Below are 21,222 nucleotides of genomic sequence, written 5' to 3'. Positions count from 1 at the left end.
ACATTTTGCAGTCCCCCTCTGCTTTTGTTCGTTCACGACTTTCCTCCCTCTTTATCCTCAGGTGCTCTTTAAGATGGTCCTGGGCAGTGCCAAATTTGGAGAGGCTGCACTCTTTCTGAGCATTGTTGGAAGCGCCAACTTTGTTTTCCTTAGCTTTGTGCCGGTCATTCTGTATTTCACACATGTGGAGTACATTGACTCACTTGAAGACATCCCGTGGGCCTACTTCTGCGGGGTTGCAGGCCTGCTTTTTGGTATGATGCCACTTGTAAAGAATATGTACAGTTTTATGCTTTGACATCCTCATTGTGCACTCAACTGCTGCTCAAATTGTGCTTTATCCCACAGCTTTTAACATCTTGGTGAACTTTGGCATTGCGATAACATACCCAAAGTTAATCTCCCTTGGCATCGTCTTAAGTGTTCCTGTAAATGCCAGTAAGTGTTCTGGCTTTCCTCTCTCATCTAACATTTTAGGTCTGGTCACCATTTAATAAATGATTTAAAATTCCATCATCTATATTTGATGGATGAAATTTTAATGTCAGATTGGGATTCTCAATGATTCATTTGCCATTTTAGGGGACATATATAAACGTATTACTCATAATTATTTACATACTTTGTATTTTTATTACTTTAACCATATAATTTTTTGTTAAAGTATCCCTCCGTATTAATGACACCTCATTTTACAGTGGTGGACCTCTACACATGTGAAATTCATTTCAACACAGTGCGCCTCATTGCTGTGTTCATCATTTGCCTGGGTTTCCTCATGCTGCTGTTACCCGAGGACTGGGACCAGTGCATCATCCAGCTCAGCACTAAGCTGCGCAAACGTGACGAGCCAGCAGAGGTCAGCGGAGAGGCAGGCACCGCCACAGGACTCAACTGGAGAGGGAAAGCCAGACCCTCCATGTCGTCATTCCCACGTTGACTGCTTGAAACATTACCATGCAAAACACACAGTGAGGCGAGACTCCTCTTGGTGTCGATGTCGGGACATTTGACCAGCCTGGTGCCCCGCCCTGTTTCAAACACTTCAGCCAAAAAGGGAAATGCATAGACTGCACATAGTTTCTTTGGCATCCATTCCACTCAGAAGTTATCTGAGTTGGATCATGTACTCATATCAGTTGTGATTCTTTTTACCCAAAAGATTACCAGGTTTAGTCAAGTCAGTTTTTCTGTAGCTCCAATCATTCCATTGGTTTAAGGTGTCCTTGCGCCTGGGAAGACTTGCCAACTTGCCTGATGTTTTTGTTTTAGTTCTGAGAAGACACTTTATGGACAGGCCTTGTGGACTGGCTTAAACGTGTACACATTTAAGATCCAAAGAAGAATGCCTAAAAATGCTGAATGCCTGAAAACAAAAGGGAGGCCGACAGCGGCACCCCTCAGGTGTAGACCTAATGACATACCTGCCTTCTGTGTACTGTACATAGCTGTATTTCACACCTTGGATGTCCTGGAGCTGTTAACCCGATGGGTTCATCTGGTGCGAAGGGTCCTGTCCGGACATCTGAGGATCAATCTTGAGCTGGAAAAGCTTTCACAATGCCTCTGTCTCTTCAGCCTGAAAGAAGAGGTCAAGTCCTTTTTGTGCTTTGCTGGGGCTAAAATCCCACTTTGTCAATTCTCAGGCCCACAGTTTAATTAAGACAGCTCTAAAACAAGTTGCATAAGTTCTCACTGCATAAGAAGGTTGAGATTTGCTTTTAGTCCATCCTAAAGACTTGCCTCATATTTTCTGTTGAGACACTGGCAGTAAGCAGCATTAACATTTTATTAACTAGGCAATACAGGAAATACATCTAATTGTATGTCTTCCTATTCATATATAATTAAATGTGACCCCCCCCTGTCCCTAACAGCCCATACCAATACAGACAAGCTTCAAACCTTGGGACTACCCCTTTAATCACTTTAAACATCAACCATAGCTATTACTGAGCCTCCCTATGAATTTCTATCACATTGAATTCTCCGTTCATATGCACACAAACCTGATGCATTCATCTCTAAAATGGTTTTATTTCTGAACTGTCTCACTGTGGCGTGAGGGGAGGTGAGACATGAGAACAGTCTGTACTTGTCCAGCTGTACTCTCTCACTGCAACTTTTTTATTTAAAGAACGTTTGAGGCAAGATAGTTGAGAGCAACGGAGTCACAAGCCTTGTAAAACGACCGGTGGAAAGTCTGCCTTGTTGTGAATGTATGAACATCACTTGACCACACGTGCTTGTTACGTGCCATCTGGTTTTTTTTTTTTTTTGGGAACCAAACTCTTGACAAGCTGTACCAGGCATTTAATATTTTTTGCATTTGGTTGCAGACTGAGTGTTACAGCTGACACATCCACCTCACTGCCTTTTATTTTGCAATAGACAACATTAGCACCGTTTCCCATTGTCATTCTCTATGACAAATAATAATATTGTATTCCTCTGGAATTATTGGTAGACATACATGTAAACCTTTGTAAGGAATGATGATTTTTACACTGACATCTAACATGATGATCACATTTGAGAAGGAAATATTAAGAGCGTGAATAAATGATGGGTTTCTTAGATCTGTTGTTGGCTGTCTTCAAGTATAATCACATGTACTGTGATTTCTTTTCAGTACAATTCATTGTCCAGATTTGTTTTCACTGACTTGTAGTGTCCTCTGCAATTAACAGTAAGTGTAAATGGCCACCAGCAACATGGCAAGCTGAAAAATGTACACTGCCTAGCCACTTTATTAGGTACACCTGTACAAATGTATTACACTCAGTGCAACACTTCTGCTTTAACTTCAGTTTTTATGGAGCTCAAAATGTTTTGTTTTTTTTGATGAAATTGTCAAATGTATAATTTAAATGTTTGATTATTGAGGTCATACTTAAAGGTGGTGTGGTACGGGACTAAATTATATTCTGGGGTTTTGAGCTTCATAAACACAGTTAAGTTGTTAATGAGGAAGTGTTGCACTGAATTGCATAAAATTGCACAGATGTGCCTAAAAGTGGTGGGTGAGTGTAGTTCAACTATAAAATCTCACTGTGCACAAATCCAAATGAATGTCGCAAGCAAGTTTTGATTCAACGTATAAACGTGTGAAATACATCTGAAATGATTAATCATGAAAATAGATTAATCCAATGTAAAAATATTGGGGGGGACAAAATCAAATTCCAGCTTTGGTTCCAATTTGCTACTCTTCTATGATATTACAGTAAATATGTTTTTGTTTTAGACTGGTCAAATTGGGCTTTGGGAAAATTTTTTTTTTAACCATCTTCTGGCATTTTACAAATAAATTCATTCAGAAATAATCCAAAAATTCACAGATTAAAATAACTTAACTGCAGCAAGAGAATATGCAGATGTTGGACTAAGACATCATGCTCTACTCTCACTGTTACTTTGCTGCAGAGAAAGGTAGCCTGCTGCCCTCCTGTGGCCGAGAGGGAACCTACAGGCAGTCAACCCTGCTGTCACCACCAGCGTCTTGCCACATGGAGGAAGGGCAGGTACTTTCAGGGTGACACACTTTGCATAGATGCTCTTTAGAAGGATGTTTGTAGTCAGTGCTGACAGTAAAAATGGAGGAAGAATATTTGGTGTCCGTACAGGCTGAATTCTCAAAGGTGGAAGGCGGACATGGATGGGCGGTGGTCAGAGCGCAGGGGTTGCTGATCCTGCCATCGTATCCCTGGACCCTGACTTCCCTTCCTCTGCCCACCACACTCCCCAGGCGTACTCTTATTTTTTGCCTAAGTCCCTGAAGAGCACCCTGGAAACGCTTACTAAGCAGAGCATACAGTAGAGGATTGATGTCGGAGTTCAGCAGCACCAGCCAGTATGAAAAGGTAACAGCTGAGGGTGGGACGAGACTGGATTGGCCTGAGATTGCATTTTCTGTGGCCTGAACCAGGGCCACACCTATGTAAGGTGTCCAGCAGAGGAAGAAGGCTGAGATGACCAGGAACAGACGCACCAATCCATGATGGTTATGGTGCTGCTGGGAGTTGTGCAGGTGTGGCTGGGAGGCACTCTGAGCCGGGAAGGAGAACAAACGTCTGGATGTAGGGTAGCTTGGCTCTGTAGTAGAATCAGGGACAGCAGGGTTGATATAACTCCTGCCCTCTCCACTGACCTCGGACCCAAACTGTCCACTCACATGATGGCAGTGGAGGCTGCCACAGTGCTGCTGAGATAAATCACCAGGAGCAAACTCAGTACTTGGATTTCTGCTGCGTTGGACAGAGTCCTCCAGTGTATGAATCCTCCTGGCATGGCTTCGAGCCACCTTCACAATGTTCATGTAGCAGAAGAGGATGACCACTGCAGGTATGAGGTAGGAAAGAGCAGCCATGAAAGCCGTGTAGCTGGGACTACTGGCCCAGTTCACTGCACAGCTATACATGGGAACCACATAGCTGACGGAGCTCCAGCCCAGCAGGGGAGGGCAACTGGCTGCCAGAGCCTGCAACCAGATCCATAGGACCACAGCGCAGCTCCTCCACGGGGTGCAGCGGGAGCTGTAACGCAGGCAGTCCATGATGGAGTAGTAGCGGTCAAGAGCAATAGCAGCTAACGTCAGTACAGAAGCTGTGCAATACACAGAGGAGGTGTAACCCACATACAAACAAAGGTCCTGTCAAACAGAGAGGCAGAACATTATCATAGACACTTAGATTTAGGTCATGTCAGACACAGATGCTGTGATACAACATGAATGTAAAGCACAATAGTACTGGACAGAGGTGACTTACATTACAATCCACCCATCTGTGGTTTATGACGGACAAAGCAACAAAAGGCATGACACCGACACCCACGAGGAGGTCGCTGATCGCCAGGTTCATGATCAGCACTGACGTCACAGTGTGGAAAGTCTTGTTTGCAGCCACAATAATAATGACAAGAATATTACCTACACAGAAATACAGCAACACACACAATGACACAGAGGTCAGACTATTTGGAGCAAAACCAAGAGATGAACATCTTTACAATAGTAAACCTGTAATATATTAACTCAATTCAGAAACTTGTGCCCAGTCTAAACAGTTGATTCCTGGTGAGAAATACACAAGCTAACCAGCAATGATTCAAAATAAAAGCATATAATGTAGTACTCAAAGTATGTTTTGATGCTAATACCTTTGTTCTTTTACTTAAGTAGCATTTTTACACTATTGTTTTGCTATACTTTTACCTAAGGGATCTGAGTACTTCTTTCATCAGTGTAAATAGCACGGGAGCAGCATAAAAAGAGCTTCTGTTCTGACAGGCTGGTATTATACTACCTGCACTGCAAAATGCTGAGCCCACGATAATTTATTAGCAGTGATGCAAGGACAGTTTGTCTAAATAAAATCAAACCACATGCAAAGGGGCAGTTTATACAAGCTACAATGCAGATAACTGTGGATTTGTTTGTTCTCAGTTTGAAATCTGATTTCTTCCGCCATCAAACTACGAGAACTATATTGAATTTTGTTGCTTGTGCTCACAACATTGAAAAATCAAAAAAAAAAAAAAAATCAGCAGCTGTCTTTCCAGAAATACTGTCCCCATTAGTTAAAATTATAATCCTCACTCTTAGATTTTCAACCCAGTACAAAACTTATTTCAGTGTTTTTTATGCCTGTATAACAAATGAGTAATTCGGTACCTGTCACAGCGCCCAAACACATCAGCACCATGAGGATCTCCAAGACCAGCTGGGTCCGCCTATGCACCACGGGTCCTGCTCCCCCTGTTCGGGTCAAGTTGGATGCTACTGCTGCCTGTAGAGACAACCACAGGTTGGAAGAGGGGCCGTCCGGGTCGTCCATGTCCCGCTATCTGCTATCCACACATTTTGAAATGCGTACAGCCGTGACTTGCTGGAGAAAGAAATTGGCGATCAAACATGCTCAATCTGCTCCCAGTCTGGTTGTCTGGTCTCCAGGTGAACCATCTCCTTTCTAAGGGGCGGGAGGAGGACGCACGAGCACCAGCTGAACCCTGTTTAACTCTTTCACTGCTCCCTTTGTTGATGCAGTCTCTACCCACAAATAAATATGTTACATAGATAAAAATGTCATGGTTTTATTTATAAAATTGTATCAAAATTGGCAGTTTGATTTAAAATCACAAACTGCAATAAAACATTGGGAACACAGAGAATTATGCCTATTTAAAAAAAAAAAAAAAAATAACCATTATTTCTGTAGATAGTTTGCTGGGGCTGGACACGGCAGTCCAGTCCTGGTGCTCTGAGGCAAAAGCTAATTGCTCGCATAAAATACCTCCTGTTGAAAGCAGAAAATGTTTATTTAAGATGCACCTATGGCCAGCACTGAGATTGCCTCCATTAACAGCATGCCCAGTGGAATATTTAAATGTAATAATCAGAACTGATTTCCATTCATGACTCTCATTAAAACACCAGAACAGCACTGATGACTGCTGACCACATAAAAGCCCGACAGCATAGAGTCTGATCTAGACGGCTCATAAAAATCTAGACGGTCTGGCCACTGACTGACTGCTGCATCTTCATCTACAGTAAGATTAAGCTGACATTTTCATTTCAAGTCCCTAAGATTACTTTCACAGTTGCTACCAGAGGTGAGCAAGTAAGGTCAATATCAGGAGGTCAGATGTCATGTCCATAGGGCTGCACTGCTGCTTTCTTCTTCAGCTGCCCGTTGAGCCAACTTCAGTTGAGCCAGGGGTGAGATGTTGCCTTGTATACTCCCAAATCAGCAGGGCGGCACTCACGTGCACGTTGAGGGAGCGGATGACCCCTTGTTGAGGGATCTCCACACACACATCCAACATCTGGAGTAAGTTGGCAGAAATACCTTCCCGTTCATTGCTATAAGAAGGGAGAGAGGGAAGGAAGCCAACTGTAAAGTGAAGCAAAGTCACAGTAAAACTTAATGAATACCACTCTCTAAACGAGAACTATGAAGCCACAGTCAGGTGTTGGTTAGCTTAGCTGTGCATAAAGGCTAAAAACATGGGAAATCTGCTAACTGGGGGCACCGAAATCCACCTACCAGCCCCTCTGTTAAGCTCCTGGCATACTGCTAAACCAACTCGGTTACATTCAGACGCAGCCAGGCAACCTGTTTCACCATTTCCAGTCATTAGGTGAAGATAAGATAATCAGCTGCTTGTTCCCGATTCATATTGTGAATACAGACATACTGTAAGAGCAGAATCAATCTTCACCTAATGCTCTGCAAGCAAAGTACAAATAAAACAAAAGAAAAAATTCTGAACTATTCCTTTAAATTTGACCATTATGCATTCTATGGAAAGGAATCTGTGTTTATCCCAAATCCTGACTCCTCAAATCAACACAGGACCAAAACAGCTTCTCTAAAAACACCTACAGAGGGTTGCTCACTCTGCATTGTACAATGTGTATTATACACAGTACAATATTTTTGGTCACTGGCTGGTTTTAATTCCAGATTTCATTTGGCTTCATCATGCTGTCCAGCTGATGTAATTTGAGAGCCCTTACCATGAGCTGTCAAGTTCGTCCTTTCTTTTAAGTCCTTATAATTATGAAGCTTTTTATACAAATGATACAAGTCCAAGTCCAAGAGCAAGTAAAACTGCAGTCAACTGAATATATGCTGAGCTCCAGCAGTATGTGCCAAGCAAAGCAAATGCAAAGAGGTAACGAGTTTGGCAATTCAATGAGTCTACACAGTAAGTATGTGTGATTTGATGAGCCACATTTATCCTCAGTGCAACTGGGTGAGATAATAGCGACCTGATGAGAGATTAGACCTGGGCCGTGCTGTGCTGGGAGTGCACAGCTGTGGGAGCACTCAAGCTTCAGCTCACACACGGGCTATTTAAGCAAACGGCACTGCTCTCACCTTTGTGACCGAACAGGGGGAAACAAAACAGAACACCTACACAGACGTGATAAATATTCATCTCTCCCTCTCTGCCAGGCCAGCTGCAGGACTGCAGTGCACATTTAGAGAGGAGTGAATCATGCAAGTGTCTGGAAATGCACAAGGTCATAACTACAGTTATGCTTATTTCTGAGTAGATAAATATGGCTGAATAAAAAGTTTTCCCCCACTTATGCAAGCCACAGGACAGCATCATGAATTACACTTTGACGGGTTTTTCTACTGCACTTAACATGCTGGTTGTGTTGGTTTGTGTAATTTAGTTTGTGTGCTTTGGTCCTCAGGGAGAGCCAATTACAGCTCAGCATGCCCCGACAGGTACACGATAGAGCAGAGAGGCACAGGTCCCACAGGGAAACACACTAAACTGATGAGATAAGATTAAAAAGCCTCGTCAGCTCACACCTTTATGTATGTGAGAGTCACTAGAGCATGGGAAGATAGACGCTTGTACACATTCATTCACAACTGGTTTTGTGTAGGTGGTAGAAAAACAAGCCTTGAAGCCTGTTTGTGGTTTTTCTAACTGTACGACAGTAATCCTGTCCTACCCCAGAAGTAAGAGGGTCTTCTCAGGGAACTGGTAGTCCTGGAGGCTCTGACTGTTGGCTGTCTGCTCCACCCCAACAATACAGTAGCCTTCACTCTTCTTTACCTGCAGGAAGTCAGCGAGCTCCACAGGCTTCACCTGGTCATACAGTTGATGACAGAGATTATGTATACACATTTACATTCCCAACAATAATTCAAACAAAGTGAGACAAAAGAGTAAATATACATTTAAAAGAGTGGCCAGAAAGCACAACCCAGCCCGTGTACATTCTTTGAAGCCCTCACACCATGTAGGAACACTAAGCTAACCAAGTCAGGTCACACATTTCTCAGGTCAGGATCCTACTGGGGAAAAGCCAGTATAAAGACAGAGTAGACATCAAGAGCACTGGAGTTAAATGTGAGATTGTTTTATGCAATTTACCTCTAACAGAGGAAGCCACAGCTCAGATGAGACGCTCAGAGACTGGAAGTGTTTGTCGGTGACGTGGCGGAGGCTATCCAGAACCAGAGCACTGGCCCCAAATATCTCACATGTCCTGCACAAGCCTAGAACAACAAATCAGACAAAGCCTAAAATGTGAATGTGTCTAAATGCAAACTCCCATGAACTCACCAAATCCTCCCATAGCTAGTTTTTCATTAAGTTATTTTAAGGGTTGTCAGGGGTTAAGATGATTGTTTTAGTACTGGCTCAAGTGTGGTAGTGATGATGCTGTAGAAAATGTCTGGGCACAGATATAAAAAGCTACACCTGTAATGGTAACCGAGCGGACGATTTCAAGTAAAACATTTACAGAATGCCCAAGCTAATGCTCTTGCTTACATCACCTAGTATCAATATTGGTTTTGAAAATGGGTCTTTTCTTCAATAAACAAATTCTGATTGATTGGGCTCCTTATCATCTGAGATAACAGCACTGGAGTGCACTGGCAGAAAACATAAAACTGATAAGAGGGTTTAACTAATAGGTTTCACTGGCAGCTGTGTTTGACCTCTTTGCCCAGATCATCACTGTGAAACCAAACAAAAGCCAGTGATGTCAGTTCTTCTCAATATTATAGAAAGCAAAGAGTGAGTCACTGTTTTTTTCACATTACTCCCTGAATAAGAAGTATGATTAAAAACATGAAATCACATTTGTCATGCTACTCCTGACCTCCTAAATTGGTGGGTTTGTCAATGAGTGAGGCTACCACCAGCAGAGCGCTGTGCAGTTTGCCCAGTCGAGCAGCCCTCTGTGGTGGGACCAGCTGGAGTTCAGGCTCCTGATCCTGAATCCCCAACCTCCAGGGAGTGATCTTCTTCTGCACCTCAGCCCAGCGCTCCTCCTTATCCAGCTCACCTGGGAGACAGAACACCATGACAACTCGGTAAGAGATGAGGTAAAATCATTCTATGTCGTATCACGTAGTTGCACTGCTTGTGAATGGTGCTAGTGTACTTTTGTCTTGCTGGATCCAGTCTCCAGGCTGGAGCTGGCTTAGGTCAGGAGCAGGATTTCTCAAAGGAAAAGATGGAGTTGCAGAGAAACAAGAAAGTTTCTCAAACTTCCAGGGTAGAATCCACTCATCATCAGCCAACTCTGACAGAGTGGGAAAAGTATAAAATATGGTCTAGAAGAGCAAAACAAAGAAAACAAGTACTGTGTTATCTCAGAAATCAGAAGCTCTAGTTAGTTAACGGACTTCCATTGTTGAGCAAGAACACACCTCAACACTGTAATCCCTGATAGGATGAAAGGCACCAAAGAAGAAGTGCTCCTGAATCCTTATCCAGTTTTTGTTGGCATTTCTAGATGGTGACACAGAAAATAAATACAACTGCATACTATCAGAAGCTTTTATTTTTTTCAACTGTTACATGTGTCATGTGCTCACCCGGTGCTTTGCATGGCCTCAGCCTGATTCAAACAGGACTTGATCACAGTGGACAATCCCCCCAAACCATCGACCCCTTTCTCCACCTGGGCTTCTGCCAAGCTCCACACCTTTTTCAGGGCCAGTAAGGCATAAAGGCGCACACTGAAGTTATGGTTAAAACACCACTGCAGAATGATATCCAGCGCTTTATGCAACTGTGCTGCCTTAAACACAGGGAGAAAGATGTTGTAGATAGTGAGGTGTTGCAAGAAGAAATGTGTTGAGCAGAGACAAAAAACAAAAAAAAAAAAACACCTCAAAGGCCTCTTACCTTCTCCTTAAGATGAGGAATGATGACACTAAAATGTACCAGGACTGACAGAAAGGTGCAGATGCTTGTCTTGGTCTTTTCATGATCCTATACAGAAAGCACAGCAACTGGTCAATAATTTTACTATGTCACTGATAACATAGGACTTTCTGGTAGAGGAGTGACTGGCACTGGAGCTCACCATGCTGAAACAGGCCCAGAAGCTGTCCACGTGTTGTGGAGAGTGAATGAGAATCAGAATCATCATCCACTCGATCAGGTACTTGACTGAGGCCTGGTTACTGCAGAATCCAGCTTCAAAAACATGGCAAACCATGGTGCTGACAAACTCCTACACACACACACACACACACACACACACACACAGACAGTTACTTTATGAGCAACTATTTTCTATGTGGCTATGGCTGTAAGTGTCTTACCTCTCTGAGCTTGGGCAGCAGCAGCAGCAGCGTTTGCCACACTCTGTTTTTGACACGATGTTGAAGGGAGTTCCCATAGTAACGTATTTTTGACTTTGATATGTCACTATCCTAGATGGATGGGACGTAATGGAAGATGGTGTTAAGTGCTGTTAAATAAGCTGCAACTGATGCCCCATGTGCCAAGTGCAAGTGAGGATATTAAACAGCAAAACAAGTATTAGTTGCCAAAGTACGAACAAATTACATATTGCTTTCAAATCACAACCCGGCATGTCTTTGAGGATCGGAATATTAGAGGATGGATTAAGGTGATTTTTAGACGGTGAAATGTCATGATCGACATGTTGGCATGCATACAGGAATCCTTAAAGCTTGTAGTGGAACTGTGCCATAACATTATGATCACATTGGGATTTTGTTTCACAAAATCAGGTTCAATTTGATTATTTAAGGAAGCAAACTGAAAATAATGAAAAATTATTTTATTTTTTGAGGTTTTGTTGTGTGTATGTGTGAGGAGTTGAACATAAACATTATCATTTTGTGATTTTGCATACTTATATGCCTGTATTACAAAAACAGTTCTTATTCACCTTCCAACACTCGTTTCAACTGTATAAACCAACCCAAACTAATCTATTGCTTACCTTTTTCAACAAAGCCATAACTAGCTCTTCCATCAGTCTTTCATGCTGCAGATTGGTAGGATCCAGGCGGCTGAGGAAAGCCAGCACGCATGTGCGGGGGAACTGATCATCCCTGTTATCACTGGAAAATCAAAGCAGTAGTTTAACTGAAAAACATCTGCAAAGCCAGAGAGACCTCTAGTGGCAGTCAGGAAGAAGAGAGTTCTCACAAATGAACATTAAAAAGAACCACACCTCACCTTGCAACTATGACATTGGCGGCACACTCGTCACCGAGTTGCTCCACGTAGGTTTGGACATCCTGGATGAGCCTGTCAAAGACAAAACAGTTAGAACAGCCCTGAGAAACAAGTGAACAAATGTGATAAACAGTTAAGAGTTACTGCTGGTCTCTTCTGAACACTGGTCCGTAGACACAAGCCTCAGTGAGGAGGTTGATGTGGCTGAAAACACTAGAAAACAGGGTGTCGTTCTGGTCACCGCTGCCTCGGTCTGTGGGCAGCCATGTCTGGCAGCAGTGCTCAAGCAGCACACCAAATACTCCACTTTTTGACTGAGACAGCTCCATCAGCTCAGTAGCAATCTAAAACACACACACACACACCCTTCTTATATATATATATATATGTATACATATTATAGAAGATGTGTTGAAAGTGCCTTCCTTCCTTTTCAAGTCAACTGGCATGAACTTAATCACCTGTTTCAATGTGGCTGTAAGTGTCAGAGCCTGAGTGTGTGCCAGCACAAGCAGTTCATGGTGGAAGGCCATGGAGATGAAGCCTTTCAGGACCGGCCAGAAGTCATTGGCATTAGTGGTCAGTCCCTGCACCAGCTCCCAGCTCAGAGTCACAGCCTCCACACAGAGTGCCTCCTCACCGAGTAGTAACTGAGATCACAACATCACCAAACCAGACATGAGAAACATGGATATTATCTTAGTTTTTGTAAGAAATTCTTGAAATTAGAATCACAGGGGAAATCCTAGTTATACCCAAACCCCTCATCTGATCTGATTAAACTGTACCAAGACTGAGTGAGACTCACTTGTGGCAACACCGTCTCCATAAAGCTGAAAACGGGCAGCACCAGGTCACTGGGCAGCAGTGCCAGGGCCTCCACACTGCAGCTCAGAGCAGCCCTGAGAGTCTCTGGTGCTCTGGAAATCTCAGCAATTCCAGCAGCCTTAATCAGAAAGCTCAGACAAATCCACTGGTCTCGCATAAAGTTAGCAGCGATACGTCCCCAGTCCTGCAGCAGTACACCCTGCACTCCTAGATCACTACCAAAAGAAGAAAAATACTTAGCCCTAATTATGCCAACCCAACACATAGAGACAGTATATTTTCATCTGAGTATTTTTCCAGGTAAATTAATACATTTTTCAGCTATCATACTGTAACAACTGTAACAAAAGGCCTACACTAACCTAGAACGGTCTACTGTCTGTGGTTTCAGCAGGCGTTCATTAATGTTTCCCAGAGATGGCTGACTTGGTGAGGAAGATGACAGTGAACTGTAGAAGTAGTCATTCAGTGCTTTCAGAACAGAAATAGTCTCTGATTGCATGTCAATCACTTCCTCCCCCACAAGACCACTGATCGTGGCCAGGGATGCCATAGCAACCGCTCTGGTCACCTGGCGTGCCACAGAGGAAATCTGGCAATGGAAAAACAATGTGTTAAAAAAAAATTTAATAAATCAAGCAAAATGGTTTGTGAAATTCCTGCCTGATCACCAGAGTTTGAATCTTTAGCTTTGTACCTGCTCGCTTGATTCTTGCAGGATCTTGAGGCTGTGCTTGATGAGTTTCGGGAAATAATAATGCTGAATCTTATTACGGTACAGTGGTGTAGAACTGTACATGACAACCAGCTGCCTCAGGACACTCAAATACAGCTCTGCTCGCTCCACGTCAAACAGCTGTATAACAAGCACATGCACACATCTGAGCCAGCGACACGGGGCATCTATGCTAATTAGATGTTGACATGCTTGGCTTGCCCTTTACCTCCTGTAGCTCCCCACACAGCCGCCTCAAGATAAACTGCTGGATTGGATCTACACATTTAAACATTAGCCTCTCCATGGCAACACTCACACAGTCTCCTGTGAAAAGCAAAGGGAGAAGTCATATTCTCCTGAATGTCATATTCTCCTGAGCCATTCAATATATTATGAACCATGACAGGGAGCATTATGACCACAGTACTAAAGAGAAAAGGGGAGAAAAGTGTTATTTCTTTTCGATATGCATATACATATATATATAAGTGCCTAATGCTCCCTGAGAAAGTTAGAATTAATGGTTAAACTCTGACTTATGTTTGGGGGCTGAGATATGGTCTCAGAATTATAATGAAACATTTGATGATCATAATTTCTGGAAGCTGAGGTTTGACCAAAACCTGGACCAAATGATGCAAACTTCGAATTGCTGTGTTGGGACTAAATAAGGAATAGAGAGAAAATCCAGTGCATGACTTATTAAATCTATGCATAGAAGGATTAATATTACAGGGAACTCCCTAAGTATTTACAGTAGATCTCAGTCAAAGACACAATCCTTTAGCTGCCAAAGTGTTGTTTCTGAGTATGGCCACTGAATGAATGCACTGATCCATACATGGAACCTAGTGCATATTCTGTAGGGTGGACTTGACAGCTGTAACTGATCCAGTCCCTATTGCAGGTACATTTAAAAAAATTCACCTTTTACATTACTTCTTGGAGTAATTCTAGACTGGATCAGAAATCACTTGTTAAATAATTTAATATAAAATAGCAAAAAAGAGTAAGGGATTGTTTACAAAGCAATTTCACTATTATATTAATTTTTCACCCTTATGCAGGTTACGCAAACTGCTGCAATAGCTTAGGTAATAAAGATTTTAATCAACAAGAGAAAAAGATGTATAGGAACATTGTTGTGTAGGATACAGGTCTGCCGATGCCAGTGTTTTCTAAATTAACTATCTTCTGGTCATTCAGTTTATTTAGTATTACTCCAATAACACTCTGCCTTCTGTCTCTGATAATGATTTCAGTAGCACAATTCACAACTATGAAACCAGAACAGTCATCTGCTTTGGCCCACATGTTCAAAAACTTCAAATATCCAATTCAGACTTTCTAATAGGAGTCTTAGAAACTGAAATTACATTTGATCGTCTTCTGGGGACACCATGTGATAAGACTTGCAGCTTTTTGGCTCTGCCTGCACACCTCTTTGTGACTGTATGACTATTATCGTGTGTATTAACTTCTCATCATTTTATCTCACTTTCTGTACTTTATCTTCATTGGAACTGTGCAAACCAACAAACAATGAATCAGTTTTATCATTACAAACCTCTCTCCTGTCCAACACGCTGACAACCTGGTGTTCCTCCATACTGGAGCAGCCGGAGCATGAGCTGCAGGCTCTTGTCACTTTTACGCACAGGCAAGTAGACACTGGTGCTGACTCTGCTCAGGGTGTCCAGCAGAGAAGACAGTAATGACTCCAGAGTGTTACCAATTTCTGTGCCAGGGTGACTTTTCTCCATGTCCACACACAGCAGGACAGCCATGGCCAACTTATCAGCCTCTCTAGGGTCGGGCAATGCCTCCGACCGACCTGGGGAGCAAGAAAACTAGCTGTAAAAAGTATCATCTTATTACAGGAATAATCATATCTGTGGACAGAATTATTCATTTTATGATCACATTAGTTCCAACCTACCTGTGCAAGCTGGGACTCTGAGATAGGTTTGTATCTCGCTTTGAACATAACTTCTTACAGTTTCTTTATTTGCTGCATCACCATCCATGATCCTGGGCTTGAAACTGCCTTCGCTGTCTGACAGCCAGGCACACAGCTGCAGCGGTGTCACAAACATGTAGGGTAGCAATGAATCAAACATACAACTTCTAATGTGCATTACATTAAGTATCCCTTCATAGTAAATGTGGCTGATACACTGTACCTGGATCCAAATCTGTGTTCCTCTACACAGTGACTCGTCTGCACGGAAATGCATCAGGAAACAAAAAACATCATCCAGGGTCACTGCAATCTGAGTAAAAGATAATTCAATATTACAACTCCCTAATTTTTAAACCATGTATTTAAGTTCAGGGGTTGTCCAAATTACAGAAACACCCTAGAATGCAGTCCAACAGATCAACAGTGAGTTCACGATTTGTTTTATTGTACTGTGCCTTTTACCACTACCACTAAACACCATATTTGTGCCATACCACATCTGTCAGGCAGAGGACGGTATTCAGCAGCCTCTCAGCAGGACTTGATGAGTGATCATGGTGCAGCGCATTAACTCCCTGTAAAACATCACAGACAAAAGGACCTTCTGTATGAAGAACAACAAGCTCCAACACAGTCCAACTGTAAACATCGTGATGTACCTTACAGCAGTGAGCCCCTCGATCCCCAGCAGCGGACTAAGTGGGAGTTTGGATAGCGCCTGGGAAAGAAATAGGAGGGGTACCGCACACCAGTGCTTAGAGCTCAGCTGCTGAATCAGCTGCAGCAGCACACAACCTTCGAAGCAAACACAGCAATCAGAGACAGACAGGCCATGAGAAGTGAGCTTTGTTAACATGTGTTCCCTGTGGCTTCTGTTGTCCTGTACCTCGATGCTCTGGTGATAGGCTACTGAAGAAGGTGGCCATGAAGACTTGTAGTTTAGCCCCCAGCTCAGGACAGTCTCCTACACTCTGCCCAACTGACCTACATGTGGACAGAAGATGGGTTAACGTGGTCTTGGTGTGAAAAACACTTAAAGTAAATCCTGCAGTGTTTTAGTTGTTAGCATGCTGTACTGATTCCTAGTCCTCACCTGTGGAAGAGTGATGTTTCAGATAAAGCATCCATAAAAGGGCCAGTGATAAACTGAGGAGCAAACCAGAAGAACAGGAAACTGTGATGTACGTTGACTAGCAACTTAACTTCAAATGATTTCACTGAAATTGAATGAATGAGCCTAATTTGGTCAAAGCCTATACCTGAGAAAAGGCCAAAGCAAAGGCTGGCAGCTGGAGGACCTGCAGCTCGAGCAGATGACACACTCCCTCTCTCATTAAGGATTTATTCTCACTGTGGAACATCCGCTGGTACACACACAGCAGCCAGGAGGGGTGGAACAGGCCTTGACCTGAAGCTGCAACATAGACAGAGAACTGAGAAAGAGAACAGGCACAAATGACTGGGGGTGACTGTGGTTCAGTGGGTAGACCAGTCATCTCCCAACCCGAGGTTTGAATCTTGGTGCCTGCAGTCCACATGTTGAAGTGTCCTTGGGCAAAACACTGAAACCCCAAGTTGCCCCCGATGGTTAGAGCCAGATGGCTGCCCCGGTTCTGTACTGAAAACAAATTCCTTGTGTGTAACATACTTGGCCAAATAAAGGTGATTATCCTGATTACTAAATGACTAGGCAGGCCCTTCATATAACATTTTACATATCGAGTTCCTTTTGTATCTTTATTGGATTTTCAAGTGAATAAAAATTTGAGTTGAAAACAGCTGTTTTGGATTGGAGGCAAAACAAATTTTCACACATTCATTCAGTCCAATTCTTGCGTTACCTTGACTATCATTCACTGTTGTCTGGATCAAGGTGTCTATTCTGTTTAGAACTGGTCTGACGACGTGAATCTACAGAGGAAGAAAAAAAAACTGAAGTTATATTACAAAGCTGTGCAATAATGCTCTCTGCTTAATTAACTGAGACAATCATCTACCTGGTTTTCCTCCAGGGTCTCCATCACCAGTGCATAATCCTCCCAGAACTCTCTAAGCAACTTGCTCCTGTTGGGGGCCCATTTGAACAACATCTCATCTGCAACAAGAAGATTTGTTAATCCTAATAACACGCTCTAGTCTCTGTAATAAGATGTTGTAATCAATGGTGTCAAAACGGTGCACTGAGATGAGAAACAAACCAAAGGACACCAGTGAAGTTACACTGGCAGAGTGTCAGTAAATCTGAGCATTTACCTTCCCCTGATGGAGAAAGTAGACAGTCCAGTCCTTCTTCCTCTGACAGGGCCACACACCTTTTCAGCAGGTACAGCGCCCTCTTACGTGACACACCGTCTCTGTGCGTCAATCCATCCTGAACCATCCTCCAGAACTGGAGGGATAAACGAGGGTCGGGGGCACCGGAGGCCATGCTGTGGGCTTTCAGCAGGTGGTCTGACAGGGCAGTCAAACACATTAATGTCCGCTGTGTAACCAAAGGTGTACGGTCAGTGGAGTGCCAGCTGCACAGATCATCCAGGATTAACGTGAGGATACTTTTTAACCTCGCATCGCTGCAACAGTTAAGGAGAGTCAAGAGAAGCCTGACTGTGACTTTGGAAACCAGTGCATCTGGGAGTGTTTTTATACAGGACAAAGCAGATGACAGGATGGTGAGTGTGAGATGATAATTAACCGACAGAGGAGGTATGAGAACAGCCATGGCTTCACTTGCAACCTCCACGGTGAGTCGTCCCGGATCAGGTCGTTCGTCCTCTGAAAAATTGAGCGACGGCAGGAGGGAGAGAGCCACTCGTCCCGGTACAGCCTCGTCACACAGCTGGACACAGACGCTCAGAAGTCTGCAGGCAGCGGCTCTGCTCTCCCTGCACCGCACGCCTTCACCGGCTTCTGCAGATATTCTGGAGAGCAGAGGCAGACACTGCATGAAAATAACCGAATCAATTTTATCTCGGATACGTTGTTTTGTCGTAGCTGTAAACGGAGCTGTGTCCGAACCGGCCAAATGCGGTCCAAGTCCTTCAACGAAAGCTGTCAGCGCTTCGACCCGCTCCGTCCCCGGCCACGATTCACTTGGCCAGGACAGAGACTTAAACATACGGTCATAGTCAAGAGCGCTGGACAAGAACGCGTCAACTAAAACGCAGTACATTGCAGAAAGCTACCACATTCAAAAGAACAGACAGACAATCAATACCCCGCTTCTCACGGATACTGTGAACACGTTTTCCCAAACGAGATGTAAACTTCCGCAAACGTAATATCAAAATCTCGCGAGAAGTGGAACGACTGGTACTCACGCTTTGCCAAAATTAATAAATGCACTCAAAAAAATGGGCAACAAATTTAAACAAACTTGACACTATACTGATGCAACAGTACAAAGAGACCAAACATTTGATTTCATTTAGTGGCATTAAGAATTTATTTTTATCATCTTTAAAAAGTGCTTTAGATAAAAATGACTTGTTCATTATTGTGATTTAATACTGCCAGGTTTGTTCAAACATTACTGGCATTAAGTTGTTTAATGACATTCTTTTCCAGTAACCTCACATTACCTCAGTTCATTTGCAAACCAATTATTGCCAAAACCAAAAATAATGTCAGAGAAAGCCAACACAAGCTCTTTGTTTGGAGGTTACACGATACAAAAACACAGCAGATACACTTTGCTGTAACGACACTTTTATGTTATAGTTACAAAACAGGAGTACATTATAGAATGGGTATGCTTGAGATGAATCCCAGCTGTATAAATTGAATTTTCCACATTAGCTGCAATACTGATGTAGCAGACTAATAGGCAAAGCAAGAAAGGGCACACTACAAGTTATAAAATATGATTTAAAAAAAAAAAGGGGGGCAAAGGGATGGAAGGTGCACAAAAAGTAACAAGTGTCTTCTGGAGAGTCTCCTGAATAAAACAAATACATTTAGTTCTTACATTAGCAAACAAGCTAATGGCAAGGGAGTGGAGGCCCATTTCATTAATGTGAAACACAGTGCATCACTGCATGGCCTTAAAATATTTAAATATCTGTGCCTGTCAGAATAATGCCCTCCACATTAACCTATTCACATAAATGCTTTTAACTTTACAAAAGACAACTGACTAGAAATGTTGAGATATAATAAAATACTGCAAGTAGTATGTACACAATATACAACATTAATAAATATGCCATTTACTGATTGAATTGTTGATTAATTAGATCTGTTTTGTTCTACAGTTGTGCCAAGAGGAATGAGGGGCTCTGTCCTTTCTGACAATGTCTTAGTTTGAAGCAGACACTGACATCATCACTACACAGAAAAACAGTCGTGTTTACAACTTAAGAACTAAGATGCACTATAATGGAAGACGAAAGCAGCACATTTGTGGGCATCAGCACTTGACATATTTAAATGATGTATTCCAGGAACTGTTCATCACCTAACATGTCCAGTGAGAGGCAGTTGGTAGACCCATGGCCATAGAAAGATGGTTTGGCTTGGCAGTGCAAATCGGGGTGATAACCATTATCAACCGTGGTCTTTGTGTTTGTTGAAGCATCTGGGAGCCCAGAGGTATAGCTGTGGGAAGAATCAGGCAACAGTGTCGTCTCTAGGGATGCTGGAGTTGGGAGCAGATGAACATCATCTAGACTGTGGCTAGGTTTCAGTGTCTTGGGTAGAGACAGAATATAAAAGGTTACAAATGTAAGAAAGTATAACACTGAAATCCAAAGGTCACACAGAAAAACAAGGTAAAAGGAAAGATGATTATGACCAACCTGTTTTAACACATCTTTGCTATGCAATTTCCCAAGATCTTCATCATTGTCTGGGGGGCAAACTTTGTCTTCTGTAGATTTTACTGGTCAATTTTGACAAAGCAATCACAATTTGAGAATGTAAGCAATTTTATTTTCGCTGGTGTAGTTTACACATTACCATGTATGTCACAATCATATTATTCATACCTGAAGAGCAAGTCCCTAAGAAGAGTTCAGCACAGTCCACTGACACTCCTTCAAGAAGATCAGCCAACTGGAACATCTCATCAGGATCATCCACGTGAACCTCCTTTGGACTTCTAACATTGGTCTTGATCTCTAGAAAAAGCATTTTAGAAATCCAATTATTTATAATCTGCTGTGGCTGTAACAAAACACAAACATCAGCAAATGTGGCTACATAAATACAAGGTCAGTATGGCACACAGCTTCTGTGATTCATACCACCTGAGAAAACAAATTATTTCACTCCATATACAGTGGGTACGGAAAGTATTCAGACCCCCTTAAATTTTTCCACTCTTTGTTATATTGCAGCCATATGCTAAAATCATTTAAGTTCATTTTTTTCCTCATTAATGTACACACAGCACCCCATATTGGCAGAAAAACACTGAATTTTTTACATTTTTGCAGATTTATTAAAAAAGAAAAACTGAAATATCACATGGTCATAAGTATTCAGACCCTTTGCTCAGTGTTTAGTAGAAGCACCCTTTTGAGCTAATACAGCCATGAGTCTTTTTGGGAATGATGCAACAAGTTTTTCACACCTGCATTTGGGGATCCTCTGCCATTCCTCCTTGCAGATCCTCTCCAGTTCTGTCAGGTTGGATGGTAAACGTTGGTGGACAGCCATTTTCAGGTCTCTCCAGAGATGCTCAATTGGGTTTAAGTCAGGGCTCTGGCGGGGCCATTCAAGAACAGTCACG

General features: G+C 42.7%; 4 protein-coding genes across 6 annotated transcripts in view; 1 reads left to right on the top strand and 3 right to left on the bottom strand.

The window, feature by feature from the left end:
• Nucleotides 1-2,806, top strand: part of slc35f3b (solute carrier family 35 member F3b) — a 39,224-nt gene extending 36,418 nt beyond the window's left edge. For all 3 annotated transcript variants that reach the window (XM_020603174.1, XM_020603175.1, XM_020603173.1), the window contains 3 exons: nucleotides 62-254; nucleotides 349-438; nucleotides 699-2,806. In XM_020603174.1, the coding sequence (XP_020458830.1) occupies nucleotides 62-254; nucleotides 349-438; nucleotides 699-940 (525 nt within the window). In that variant the 3' untranslated portion in view covers nucleotides 941-2,806. The remainder of the gene's footprint in view (nucleotides 1-61; nucleotides 255-348; nucleotides 439-698) is intronic.
• Nucleotides 2,807-3,273: 467 nt separating this feature from the next.
• LOC109961889 (5-hydroxytryptamine receptor 1D) lies at nucleotides 3,274-5,837 on the bottom strand. Its single transcript, XM_020603073.1, has 3 exons — nucleotides 5,675-5,837; nucleotides 4,770-4,930; nucleotides 3,274-4,651 (listed from the first exon to the last, which is right to left on the bottom strand). Exons 1-3 carry the CDS (start codon nucleotides 5,835-5,837, stop codon nucleotides 3,467-3,469), a joined length of 1,509 nt encoding a protein of 502 aa, XP_020458729.1. The 3' UTR covers nucleotides 3,274-3,466.
• On the bottom strand, nucleotides 4,186-18,756 carry tarbp1 (TAR (HIV-1) RNA binding protein 1). The gene is given in 32 exon segments (XM_020603176.1): nucleotides 4,186-4,651; nucleotides 4,770-4,930; nucleotides 5,675-6,865; nucleotides 8,480-8,616; nucleotides 8,905-9,029; nucleotides 9,641-9,826; nucleotides 9,926-10,097; nucleotides 10,194-10,275; nucleotides 10,362-10,567; nucleotides 10,675-10,761; nucleotides 10,856-11,005; nucleotides 11,097-11,207; nucleotides 11,747-11,867; nucleotides 11,986-12,057; nucleotides 12,130-12,329; nucleotides 12,447-12,635; nucleotides 12,794-13,028; nucleotides 13,176-13,405; nucleotides 13,511-13,669; nucleotides 13,758-13,855; nucleotides 15,099-15,365; nucleotides 15,471-15,606; nucleotides 15,715-15,804; nucleotides 15,989-16,018; nucleotides 16,021-16,069; nucleotides 16,154-16,289; nucleotides 16,381-16,478; nucleotides 16,588-16,640; nucleotides 16,754-16,908; nucleotides 17,336-17,405; nucleotides 17,492-17,589; nucleotides 17,748-18,756. Coding segments are annotated over 30 exon segments (4,839 nt in total). The 5' UTR covers nucleotides 18,664-18,756; the 3' UTR covers nucleotides 4,186-4,651; nucleotides 4,770-4,930; nucleotides 5,675-6,684.
• Nucleotides 18,757-18,918: 162 nt separating this feature from the next.
• Nucleotides 18,919-21,222, bottom strand: part of LOC109961979 (FERM domain-containing protein 6) — a 10,905-nt gene continuing 8,601 nt past the window's right edge. The window contains exons 12-14 of the mRNA XM_020603283.1: nucleotides 20,477-20,608; nucleotides 20,288-20,370; nucleotides 18,919-20,179 (exon numbers count right to left, since the gene is read on the bottom strand). Coding sequence (XP_020458939.1) covers nucleotides 19,916-20,179; nucleotides 20,288-20,370; nucleotides 20,477-20,608 — 479 coding nt within the window. The 3' untranslated portion in view covers nucleotides 18,919-19,915. The remainder of the gene's footprint in view (nucleotides 20,180-20,287; nucleotides 20,371-20,476; nucleotides 20,609-21,222) is intronic.

The sequence above is a fragment of the Monopterus albus genome, unplaced genomic scaffold, assembly GCF_001952655.1.
Source record: "Monopterus albus unplaced genomic scaffold, M_albus_1.0 scaffold60.1, whole genome shotgun sequence".
Classification (NCBI taxonomy): domain Eukaryota; kingdom Metazoa; phylum Chordata; class Actinopteri; order Synbranchiformes; family Synbranchidae; genus Monopterus; species Monopterus albus.
The sequence above is the reverse complement of the archived record's forward strand: the minus strand, read 5'-3'. Positions and strand labels throughout refer to the sequence as shown.